At 38.9% G+C, this 12,667-nt stretch overlaps 1 protein-coding gene across 1 annotated transcript; it reads right to left on the bottom strand.

Moving 5' to 3' along the window:
* Positions 1-7,199: 7,199 nt before the first annotated feature.
* On the bottom strand, positions 7,200-8,861 carry LOC107715447 (serine/threonine-protein kinase pim-2-like). The gene is made up of 6 exons (XM_016521591.1): positions 8,775-8,861; positions 8,582-8,632; positions 8,121-8,493; positions 7,755-7,931; positions 7,434-7,522; positions 7,200-7,217 (listed from the first exon to the last, which is right to left on the bottom strand). The coding sequence occupies exons 1-6, from the start codon at positions 8,835-8,837 to the stop codon at positions 7,200-7,202; spliced, it is 771 nt and encodes a 256-aa protein (XP_016377077.1). The 5' UTR covers positions 8,838-8,861.
* Positions 8,862-12,667: the final 3,806 nt, after the last annotated feature.

The raw sequence follows: 12,667 nt of genomic DNA, 5'->3' as shown, positions 1-12,667 counted from the left end.
GGTGGAGATTGGTAGGTTTAGGGGTGGAGATGGGTAGGTTTATGCCAAGTTCACACTACAAGATTTTAAGTGTAGCTGGAAATCAGCTCACAGACAATTTGTGGGCTATATATATATTATTTTTAATAATTACAGTCTTGCTAGCGAGAATTCCGGTCTGACGCACGCGGGTTCTCGCGTTATTTCCTTATCACTTCTCACATGTGTTTTGTTGTGAAACGTAGTTTGCGGACCAGACAGAGTTGACGGCGATTCTTCCTATTGTGAAGTCATGCAGTGTGAACCCCCCTGTCGCCGATCCATCGTGCAATGTGAACACAGCAGCAACTGAATGCTACCCCAGATAGTCACGCAGTGTGAAAACAACGGCGATCCGACGAGTTTGAAAATCATACAGTGTGAACTCGGCATTAGGGGTGGAGATGGGTGGGTTTAGGGATCAGGGGGTGGAGACCGGTAGGTTTAGGTATATGTAAGGCGGGATGAGTTGGATCTGGATCCAACCACGCCCCCTGGATCTTGTGTTCTGCAGTGAGGACCATCTCCATCTGGTTCTACATCTGGTTCTACAACTGATTCTTTACTTTATTTTATTGAATATAAATAATGGTAATTGTCAAAGTCATTCATTTGTGTCAGTGTAATGGCACTAAAATAAGTAAAATAAATGAAACATGAATTCATAAATTAAATCTGCGATCTGTCTATTTTAAAGGGGTCATATGACGTGGCTGAACGTTCACTTTTATAAAGAATATCTCTTTGGGTTTGAGATTTTAATCTTTGCGACTTTACGGATCTTCTGTATGCACGAACATCTTTGAACACTCCAAAGAGAAAGGAAAACATGAAATCGCATCATATGACCCCTTTAACTCTGCCTCAGTCCTGTTATTTCATTTGAGCTTAATAATTATTGAAAAAAAAAATGCTAACGCATTATAAAGTAATATAATGTAAAGGAAACGGCGCTGAGGTTCGCGTCGTTTGAACGGTTAAGGCTAGATGGCATACAGCAAAAACTACTGGGCATGCGCACATCAATATAGCGTAATTTATCTCACACTGTACAACAATAATTACTATTTTTGCATTATTGTGAGGGGTAGGTTTAGGGTTGGAGTAGGTGTAGACGTTAATAAAACACAATCTAATAGGTAGAAAATTCAATTTATTGTTAGCTTCCGGTTTTTGCTGTATCCCTTCTAGCCACAACCAGTTTGAAACAGATACTGAAGCAGTAATGTGGTTTTCAGACGAACAAAGCCCATGCTTTTGGCAAAACGAATCAAGCTCCGATACGTGCTTTGATGTGAAACGTGTGTTTTTTTTTTATACAAGCTTCGGAGCTTCTGTGTTGAGCATAACATCACTACAAAGAAGTGTGTTTTTGGTTGTGAGGGAAAGATAACCTTGTTCAGCTTCCCAAAGAACCCAGCGTGAACAGTGGATACAGTTTGTTTTTCCGGGGCAGCAATGGAGTTTCACAAGTGTCTTTGGGTGTATTCACACCAGGAAAGTCCGCTAGTTCACTTGCTTTGATCCAGACCAAATATGTTTTTTTGTTTTGTTTGGTGCGGTTCGCTTTCACACTGCCCTTTTTGCAAGTGAACCAGAAATTGTAAACAAAACCACACGCGTGCTAAGGTCATCCATTCATTGGACAGAAATTCTCAAGCGTACCAGAGTTCGTTTGGAACCGGACCGAGACCACCTCTTCAGCTGGGTCTCGGTGCGGTTGTTTGGTCCGCACCTGAGTGTGATTGCTGTATTCACACCTGGCCAAAAGATCCGCACCAAGGGGGGAAACGAACTTGAGTTCGATTCAATCGAACCAAACAAGACAGGTGTGAATACACCCTAACGCAAAACACCTGCAGTCTTATTTAAGCAAATGTTTGGTGAGCTTTTGTGCAGTATGTAATGTAATTGTTGGCTTTTGGTGTTTATCTAGTGTTTGTGCCTATGATTGAGCATCATGTTGGCAAAACGTACATTTAGGTAAAAGGTACTAGATGAAACTTGAAATCCACCTGAAACTTGTGAATTCTGTAAACACACTCTTTCTCTAGGAATTTTGCCACCAAAAAATATAATTAGTAATTAACATCAATTATTCAAATGAGCATATAATGTGAGAAGGCATTTTGAAACCATTTTTAGGGAAGCTACTTTGAACCTGTAGCTTACTAAATTAAAAGCTACTCATAATATAGAACAGTTAGCATAAGCTATATTTGACCAAAAAACAATTAGGATATAAACATTAAATTCAAACAAATAAGTTGACATTAAATTCAACTAAAAAACGTTCAAATGTGTATCTAAGTTGAAAATCTGGTGATAAATGTTAAACTAAATGTTTCACAATAAATAGAAATACTGTCAGTAATACTGAAATACTGAATCATGATAATTTCAGTTTGCCAGTCAATTAATTGTTTTTAATTGATTCTTTCAAATGAACTGATTTACTAGAATGAATCAGACTTTTGAGAGAGAATGTTTAACAGCTCACTTTGCTGTGAAGTTGTTTTGGCAAGACAATGGAATATTAAAAAATGTGTTTTGTTGTGCTGCATCTTGGAAAAAGTAGCTCATTACTGGAAAACTGTTTTACACTATTTTGAACACAACTGAGCTACTGTCACACTACTAAAAAAATGACCAATGGATCCACATCTAGGGGGTGGAGATGGGTGGGTTTAGGGATCAGGGGGTGGAGACCGGTAGGTTTAGGTATATGTAAGGCGGGATGAGTTGGATCTGGATCCAACCACGCCCCCTGGATCTTGTGTTCTGCAGTGAGGACCATCTCCATCTGGTTCTACATCTGGTTCTACAACTGATTCTTTACTTTATTTTATTGAATATAAATAATGGTAATTGTCAAAGTCATTCATTTGTGTCAGTGTAATGGCACTAAAATAAGTAAAATAAATGAAACATGAATTCATAAATTAAATCTGCGATCTGTCTATTTTAAAGGGGTCATATGACGTGGCTGAACGTTCACTTTTATAAAGAATATCTCTTTGGGTTTGAGATTTTAATCTTTGCGACTTTACGGATCTTCTGTATGCACGAACATCTTTGAACACTCCAAAGAGAAAGGAAAACATGAAATCGCATCATATGACCCCTTTAACTCTGCCTCAGTCCTGTTATTTCATTTGAGCTTAATAATTATTGAAAAAAAAAATGCTAACGCATTATAAAGTAAGATAATGTAAAGGAAACGGCGCTGAGGTTCGCGTCGTTTGAACGGTTAAGGCTAGATGGCATACAGCAAAAACTACTGGGCATGCGCACATCAATATAGCGTAATTTATCTCACACTGTATTACTATTTTTACTATTTTTGCATTATTGTGAGGGGTAGGTTTAGGGTTGGAGTAGGTGTAGACGTTAATTCTAATAGGTTTTGAAACAGATACTGAAGCAGTAATGTGGTTTTCAGACGAACAAAGCCCATGCTTTTGGCAAAACGAATCAAGCTCCGATACGTGCTTTGATGTGAAACGTGTGTTTTTTTTTTATACAAGCTTCGGAGCTTCTGTGTTGAGCATAACATCACTACAAAGAAGTGTGTTTTTGGTTGTGAGGGAAAGATAACCTTGTTCAGCTTCCCAAAGAACCCAGCGTGAACAGTGGATACAGTTTGTTTTTCCGGGGCAGCAATGGAGTTTCACAAGTGTCTTTGGGTGTATTCACACCAGGAAAGTCCGCTAGTTCACTTGCTTTGATCCAGACCAAATATGTTTTTTTGTTTTGTTTGGTGCGGTTCGCTTTCACACTGCCCTTTTTGCAAGTGAACCAGAAATTGTAAACAAAACCACACGCGTGCTAAGGTCATCCATTCATTGGACAGAAATTCTCAAGCGTACCAGAGTTCGTTTGGAACCGGACCGAGACCACCTCTTCAGCTGGGTCTCGGTGCGGTTGTTTGGTCCGCACCTGAGTGTGATTGCTGTATTCACACCTGGCCAAAAGATCCGCACCAAGGGGGGAAACGAACTTGAGTTAGATTCAGTCAAACTAAACAAGACAGGTGTGAATACACCCTTTGTTTGTTCCCTTCATTTCAGTGACGAATGTTTTATAAACAAGGCCCAGTTCGACGCTGGATATGCAGATCGTTTGATACTGAAAAATAGAGCGGTCCCAGCGATAATAGATCCCGTCATGAGCTGGAACTGCAGGCGGTAAGTAAAATTGCATCAAATGTCTGTGTTTTTTTTTTTTGGCAATCGGCGTGTAAGTGCTCGCGACTCTTTAGCTCCGCCCTCGGCGTGCCTCCAGGAGCTCGGCTGTTTTCGGAGAGAATAGTAAAGCTGTATCTTTCTTTTATAAATCTGCTAAAACTAAAGACTCTTCGGAGATATGAAGGATGCAATGCTATTATATAGGTACTACATGAGATTGGCCGAAACTGTGTGTTATGTCCCCTTTAGGTATTCTATGACTACATTTAATTTGAACAAAGATGGTGGCAAATATTGTTACTGGAAATGTATTAAAGCTGCAGTCCCTAAGTTTTGCCTCTTTGTCGCCATCTCTGTTTGAAAACCTGCAATTGCAGCTACTTGCAGAATTATCTTCCTTGCATGGGTTGTGCACCGGCACGGCTCCAGCGCGGATGAATCTAATGTGTGGCTGTCACTCACCGCACTGGTGTGGATACTGCACTTTGTATTCAGATTCTACATCTTGAAAGTATGACCCAAATAAGAGTTTTCAGTGGAGAATGCATCTGAACAAGTAACAACTGCCACTTTTGTTCTGGTCAACTGAGGAAAAAAGCATTACAATAAATTGCACTATCAATGGTGATTAAATCTAACAAACGGTTAGCTCATATAACATCAAACCATGCCAATTATTATTATTGTTATACTTTGTTTTCAAATTCAATCCGCCATTTATTCCAGCTGCTGTGAGAAAAGGCTATAAACGATCCGTCACCTGCAGCAACCTCACGTGCAATATAGCATACTAGCCGGGACAACTTCTTTATGTGTACAGACGTGACGTAATGACGCAGCACCATGCTCGAATTTCCCGCGAAAACCTACCCGTACCACTCAAATTAGAAAACTTTATTACAAGCTTACCGTTGTGAATCGAGCTAAAGTAAAGCGACAGTTTTGAACACTGGCTGACTTGCTCAAAAATTTATTTTGGATCATTTTTAAACAAAAAAGTTACGGACTGCAGCTTTAAATCCCAGGTCAGACTACACTTTTTTTTTTAACGGTTACGACAGTCACTGTGTCAGATTATGCGATTTTGACTCCTAAAATCTTGCATGAAGAGGACAGCATGGACTGTCAAAGAGAACTGAGGTAAAATAGTGTTTATTTGACCTTTTTTCACTCTGTCGCAGTAGTCCCTCGAGGAAACATAAATGCAGGAGTTTTATTGCCATAGCTCCATGAACATTTCCTCCATTGTAAAATTCCACCTAGCAGAACCGATACCATTGTCTCTTTCGTTTCGGCTTGTTTGAAAGCATGTCCGAAGGAGCTTCATGCTAGTCTTTCTGTTGTGACGTCGTGACGCGTCGCCGACGTGGCATTGTCATCCAGTATGACACACTACACGTGCTGAAACGATTGAATCTTGCATCCCGACACCCATCGTCGTTTACAAATCCCCACGACACCCTACGTCAAGCAGATCGTGCCAAAATCGGGCTAAAATCGTGTAGACTGAACCGGGCTTAATATGAGACCATCACCATGTTGCCATTTGTGAAAGACTCACTAGGCGCGTTTCCACTATGGTTTATTCCAGCCGTGCCACGCACGTTTCTGAAGCGGCTCTCTTTGCTGCTTCTGTAAAGATACACGCATATGTCTCCTTTGAATAAATATAGCCAAAATCCGTCAAAATCCCACCAAAATCCATTGCCATGACTTATCGCGAGAGGCAAAAGGTTACGTTTAAGTCTCATAACATTGGTTAACGGAAACGCCGTCATTTCGCAATACCTTTTTATCGACATTTATAAAATATCGCCAAAGTTTTGCGCAAATCTGTAATGGAAACGCGCCTACTGAGCGTTGGCCGAGAACGAGGCAGACACCATTTTTGGTGGAAATGAGGTAACAAAAAGTCAGCAAATTTTTTTTTAATGTATTTATTTTTATTTCTTATATAATTTTATAACAACAACAATAATAATAATAGGTTAACAACAATAATAATAATAATTACAATTTTAAAAAAAAATTTAAATACTATTTACATTGCATTTACATATGTGGTCACCAGATATGCAAGTAATACTGCCAGACACAAATATTACTGCCTCAAACCAAGGAGCCAGATGCTACCAGGGCTTGACAGCCTCGCGCTAAGACAATTTACACTGCACACGTCTGCGGTGCAGTGTGGCTCTGATACGGTTACTGAAGCTGATTACGGCCACTCAATGCTTGTGTTTATGTTTTTATACAGGCTATGGTTTATTCCAGCCGTGCCACGCACGTTTCTGAAGCAGCTCTCTTTGCTGCTTCTGTAAAGATACACGCATAAACCTCCTTCGAATAAATATAGCCAAAATCCCACCAAAATCCATTGCCATGACTTATCGCGAGAGGCAAAAGGTTACGTTTAAGTCTCATAACATTGGTTAACGGAAACGCCGTCATTTCGCAATACCTTTTTATCGACATTTATAAAATATCGCCAAAGTTTTGCGCAAATCTGTAATGGAAACGCGCCTACTGAGCGTTGGCCGAGAACGAGGCAGACACCATTTTTGGTGGAAATGAGGTAACAAAAAGTCAGCAAATTTTTTTTTAATGTATTTATTTTTATTTCTTATATAATTTTATAACAACAACAATAATAATAATAGGTTAACAACAATAATAATAATAATAATTACAATTAAAAAAATTTTTTTAAATACTATTTACATTGCATTTACATATGTGGTCACCAGATATGCAAGTAATACTGCCAGACACAAATATTACTGCCTCAAACCAAGGAGCCAGATGCTACCAGGGCTTGACAGCCTCGCAAGATGCTAAGGCATTGAGGGACCACACAGACGGCAGGCGCTAAGCAGAGGGATGGAGAAGCCAAGACTGAAAATTCTGTGACAGCCAATAGAGGAACCTCTGTGGCAGGAGCAGCTTTCACAGGAACCTCTAATTACTCTGTTTACCAATATTACATTTTCCTTTTCATGTCTGTTTGGTGACCTGGAACAAAAAAGAAAGAATACAGAGATTAGGGTTATTGTCTACATACATTATAATTAGAAAAGAAATTTGACTTCAGATTTCTTCTCTTCACAATAAACAAACAACATATAAAAACAAATGCACCAAAATACAGAGAAATAAAGAAAAAAAAATTTTAGGGAAAAAAAAACAACAAATTCAAGATTTATCTTCAAACCATTTGCAGCTCAGTACCTTAAACCATTCATGTAAAAGGATTTCCCTCAAATCAATCCGCTGGCTTGGGCTTTCATTCAGCAGGGACCGAATCAGGTGGCAGCAATCTGGAAGAGAGGAAGGGACGAGAGAGTCAGATTATCACCTTAAACTTTACATCTGCTCTCTTTGTATTAAGATTTGTATCATAAGATTTGACTATTCTATACTGTACAATCAGAAAATCAGGTATGATTCCTGTATTATCCATCTTTTATAAAGCCACTTGGCTCAGGTGTTACTTTTAGTAGTTAGTTAGTTAGTAGTTAGTCTGCTTTGTTGTGATGAATGGCATCTTACCGTTCGACAAGTCAGGCTTAGACCAGATGCCGCAATCAATCATCTCTATGTCTCTGGGTTCTGGGTAGTGTCCACACACCAACATGAACAATAGAACTCCCAGAGACCATACAGTAGTTGGTTTCCCATGGTACTTGTGGTCCACGTAGTACTCAGGCGGGCAGTACTCTGGTGTGCCTGAAGGAAAGAGATTTTGTCTGATGGGTAAGCTTAAACTACTACAGTTTTCACAGTAAAAAAAATCTGGTATTATTAAATGTTTTTGTTTTTTAAATTGCTGCGTCAAAAGCAAGATATGGTTTACAGGACACCAATTTAACTTGTCACTACAAGTCCCAAACTACAGGTGTGATGCATAATACATACCACAAAATCGTTCATAGCCGGAGTCTTGCAGGAGATCCCCACACCCGAAGTCAATCAGTTTGACCTCAAGCGTTTCTGGGTTGATCAGCAGGTTCTCCAGCTTAACGTCCCGGTGAAATACTCCTCGTTGACAGCACATGTGGGCGGCCATTGTTGCCTGCGCCATGATAAACCGTGCTGTGTCCTCGCTGAGGAAGCCTCCCTGAAGCATTGTATACAGATCTTTGCAGGGTGACGGACATTCCAAGACCATGATGTAACGTTCAGGCTGGTCCTGCCAGTCCAGCAGCTGAATGATCTCTGGAACTCTGGGCTCCTTATTAACAAGGAGTAAAAGGCCGATCTCTAACGGAAGGGGTGCGGGATGCCCAGGCTAGAAAAAAGATAATTGTTAGATGGAGGTGCTTCCCCAAATAAGGACTGTTGTCAGGATGTTTGCACAGTGAGCGTAGCCTACTTACAACATAGATGTATTTCATGTTCCTTGGCTTGCAGGCAATTTTCACGGCCACCTGAACAACAAAACAAAACATTTATTACATTTACAACATGGCAAGTGCACTAAATAAGGGGCATAATATACATTGAGATGACTTACAATGGCCATAGTGAGACAAAACAATGTAGTCAAATATTGTAAGAACATGACAATACCTCAAGGCCATCCTCCAAGCGTTTCCCTTCATAGACGCAGCCGAATCCTCCCTCACCAAGCATTTTGCCGATTTTATACCAGCTCAGAATGTCATCTGTTAAAAGATTAACAGTTGTAGATTACATGAAATGTCAAACAGTAGTTTGTGTAATGTTTGGGGCAGTAAACGTACCCTCAGTTGTCAAGTCCACTCTGTTGTTATGAGCTGATGCTGGACTGACTGGACTGTGGTGGACTGGAGCTGGAGGGTTTTGAACCTGCTGATCTGCAGGAGGAAGGTCTTCGAGATCACTGGAAACAGATTCCTCTAGAGACCAGGCAATGGACTGCAGAGAAATATGATCTAAAAAGGGGAATAACAAACAAAAGGATGTTCTAAACAAATAATAATTGAATATTGAACACTCATATTATGACGATTGTAATAAACAGTGAACATTCACACAATCTCAAATAGGGCTGCGCAAATAATCAAATGCGATTTTCATGCGCATCTCGTCAGTAAAGCCGGTTCTGTGATTAGTAGTAAATCTCCAGCAGGTGCTTGCTGAGCCGTAGTTCACTGACAAGCTACGCAAAATCGCAGGCGATTCATTGCCGATTAAGAACGCGATATTGCGTAGCTTGTCAGTGATCTACGGCTCTGTGTAGTAAATGCCGCTCCATCTGAAAGCACGTGCTGGAGATTTACTACTAATCACAGAACCGGCTTTACTGACAAGATGCGCATGAAAATCACATTCGATTATTTGCACAGCCCTAATCTCAAATGGTCATTTGGTTTACCTTCTACTTGTCTCTCATATATCGTCGCCTGGTCTGAGCCGCTGCTCCATTTAATGGATTTAAGAGAGAGCAGTTCCTCAAAACTCTCCGCTCTCTTTTTATTTCTCATTGGCATCTCATTTTCCTCACCAGCACCAACGTGCAGATGGTTCTCAGCCACATTGGGGCTGGATGTTGGTGGTGTACTATGATGGGAGTCGTACACCTGATCGCTGAGAGAACTTTGTTTTCTCTTTCGGCCAATGATAAAAGATGTCTGCTTGGTTTCATCTGTGTTTAAAGAGATATAACATGTTCTGGGATAAAAATCTGATTGTGGTCCGAATCAAACTTCAACTGATTTTTGATAAAGTGTGTGATATTGTGGATTTTCCCATATTGTGATGAATGACACATCATCCTTGAAAACAGAAAAAAAATATATATATATGTTGAGTTTATGATGCATAAAGCTCTAGTAAACAGAAAAAAGGAACACATTGTCAAATGGTTGTTTGATTTACCCTCAGCTCGTCTCTCACCAATGGCTGCAGTAATCTGGTCCTCCACTTTCTGACCCTGACCCTGACCTGAAATGCTGCTCCAATCAAACAAATGAAGAGAAGGCAGCTTCTCAAAACTACTCTTTCTTCTTCTCTGTCTCTCCTGACTATCATTTCTCTCACTAACAGGCTAATGAAAAAAAAAAAAAAAATCAGGGTTAGTGTCAATGAACATTACACATAAAAAGATTGGACTTCAATGTGCACTATTAAGGAGTAAGCATAATATGCACTAAAATGTCTTGAAATGGATTTAGTGAGACAAAACAATTTGCCAGTTTAATAATGCAAGAAAATGACAATACCTCAAGATCACCCTCCAAGTGTTTCCCTTCATAAGCTCGAGCTGGAGGAGTTTGAGCCTGCTGATCTTCGGGAGAAAGGACTTCAAGACTACTGAAAGGAGGTTCCTGAAGATCATGATCCTCTACAGACCAGGTAATGGACTTCAGAGAAATATAATCTAAAGAGCGGAATAAAAAAAAGGATATTTCAGTCAAATAATAATAATAATTAAACACTGTGTACACATATTATGGTGATTCTTCAGTTACTACATGAAAACCATGTTACATCTGTTCGACGTCCTGGAATAAAAATATGATCATGACCTTTGCAATTTCATATGGTGTGATGGTGTGTATTTTTAAGATATATTTTTAACACTTCATCCTAGAGAACAGAAAATGTAATCACATTATTCCATGAATGGATACTCATATGTATAGCTAAAAAAAGTAGACTTAATGCGAAACAGTTACACATTCTCAAATTGTCATTGGATTTACCCTCAGCTCGTCTCTCATTTATCAGTGCAGTAGCTTGATCTGAGCTGCCGCTCCGGTCACAGAAATGAAGAAAGAGCAGCTTCTCAAAACTCTCCGTCCTCCTCCTCTTTCTCACCGGCAACTCATTTTCCTCACCAGCACTAACGGGCAGATAGTTCTCAGCCGCAATGGTGCTGAATGTTGGTGTACTCTGATGGAAGTCGTGCAACCAAGCGCTAGAACTGTTTTTTCTCTTCAGTGTCATGATAACAGTTTTTCACTTTGGAAAGTAACTCTGTATCGGGAACTGCAGAATGAGAAAACTGCGAAAACTCGCACTTCTATGTATTCTAACACAAGTGACGCTGTTAATTAACGAACGTTCCATTTCTTTATAACGTCATGCAATCCAATGCTTGAGCGACGCTTTGGAATGCGCGCATCACCAAATTAAAAATAAATAAATACAGAAATACGTGTAACACTAAATTTATCATTGCTTACATCTTAAATCAAGGGTCTCACTTTAATCACTTCCTTCAAACTAAAAACATACAAATCTAACCGAATCCTCTTGTCCATTAACAAATATAAAAATGTTTAAAATACAACATAAAATAAATTAACGTACCTCTATTATCCAATGACAAAAGTTACATAATTGTTTGATGAAAAAATGTAAATCGTGTAAGCTTCGATGTTCAATATATTGCACTATTTTATATTCTTGTTGAACTCTAACACTCATCCTAAATTATAGTAAAATATTCACATTTTATCATGTAATGTTTTCTGAAATTTTGGGTAAGCAGCGGTAAAAATAATACTAATAATAATAAATCCTCATCCAATCCCCAGGTGGTGCATAAAAATAAAAAGTTTAGCGAGTTACATGTTTTATCTATGAAACATCTATAGGTATGAAATTATGAAATGTAGTATTAGTATAGTATTAGTAGTATTCTGTTCTCAGATGATTTTGAGTATGACTTTCATCTTACAGAGGGCTTTCACTTCTTGAAGAATATAACATCCTAAAAAATCTGTCCTGGCAAAACCAACAGGGTAGCTTTGACCTACAGTAGGGCTGTCACTAACAATTATTTTGGTAATCAAGCAATCTGTCGATTATTCTGATGATTAATCGAGTAATTGGATAATTAGATTTTTTCTTTTGTAGTAATAGACCTAATAATAGTCTTTAAAATTACTTAAAATACATATATAATAGCAATGCAGCAATAATAATTAGTTCAAATAAAGTATGAAAAGCAAGTAATCGTATGGTTTTATTGAACAAAACTGTTGAAATACATAATGCATTATAAACAATAGAGCTAATGTATTATCAAAGGCCTGCAGAGGCGCCAAAGGCCTGGTGATTGTTTTTACACTTTACTGCACGATCTAATCCTTGTTTAATATTACTTATATTTGTTTAATAGCCACTGTAATTTCTTGAATACGTGGGCATCAAAATGTGTAAACTGAGAGTGAGGGTTTGAGCTTTTATTTTGACCTCGATGAACAGTTAGCATATTAAGAAAGATGATGTATTCTCCTGTGTTTGCGTAGGTTTATAAACGATTTACCTTACTAATCTGATCAAATAGCGCACGTTGTGTTGCCAGATGAACCAAACTTACAATAATATGCAGAGATGGAGTTTGAGAGTTTTGAGACAGTTCATGTGGAGCAGCATTTGAGTCGCTCTGAGATGCACGTACATGAACTACACGCATGTCAATAATTAAAGTGCACATATTAAACCTGCGTATATATATTTTTAATTGAATC

The sequence above is a fragment of the Sinocyclocheilus rhinocerous genome, unplaced genomic scaffold, assembly GCF_001515625.1.
Source record: "Sinocyclocheilus rhinocerous isolate Xijiao unplaced genomic scaffold, SAMN03320098_v1.1 scaffold539, whole genome shotgun sequence".
Classification (NCBI taxonomy): domain Eukaryota; kingdom Metazoa; phylum Chordata; class Actinopteri; order Cypriniformes; family Cyprinidae; genus Sinocyclocheilus; species Sinocyclocheilus rhinocerous.
Note: the sequence above shows the minus strand (reverse complement) of the source record. Positions and strands in the feature narration are given on the sequence as shown.

Bases quoted from the DNA above. Each gene is read 5' to 3' on its own strand.
- LOC107715447 (XM_016521591.1), bottom strand. From the start codon at position 8,837: ATGCTTGGTGAGGGAGGATTCGGCTGCGTCTATGAAGGGAAACGCTTG. The intron at 8,633-8,774 runs GTATTGTCATGT...TTTGTTGTTCAG, and splicing joins GCTTGGAGGATGGCCTTGAG to GTGGCCGTGAAAATTGCCTG. The intron at 7,523-7,754 runs GTAAGATGCCAT...CCTCTCTTCCAG, and splicing joins TAAGCCTGACTTGTCGAACG to ATTGCTGCCACCTGATTCGG.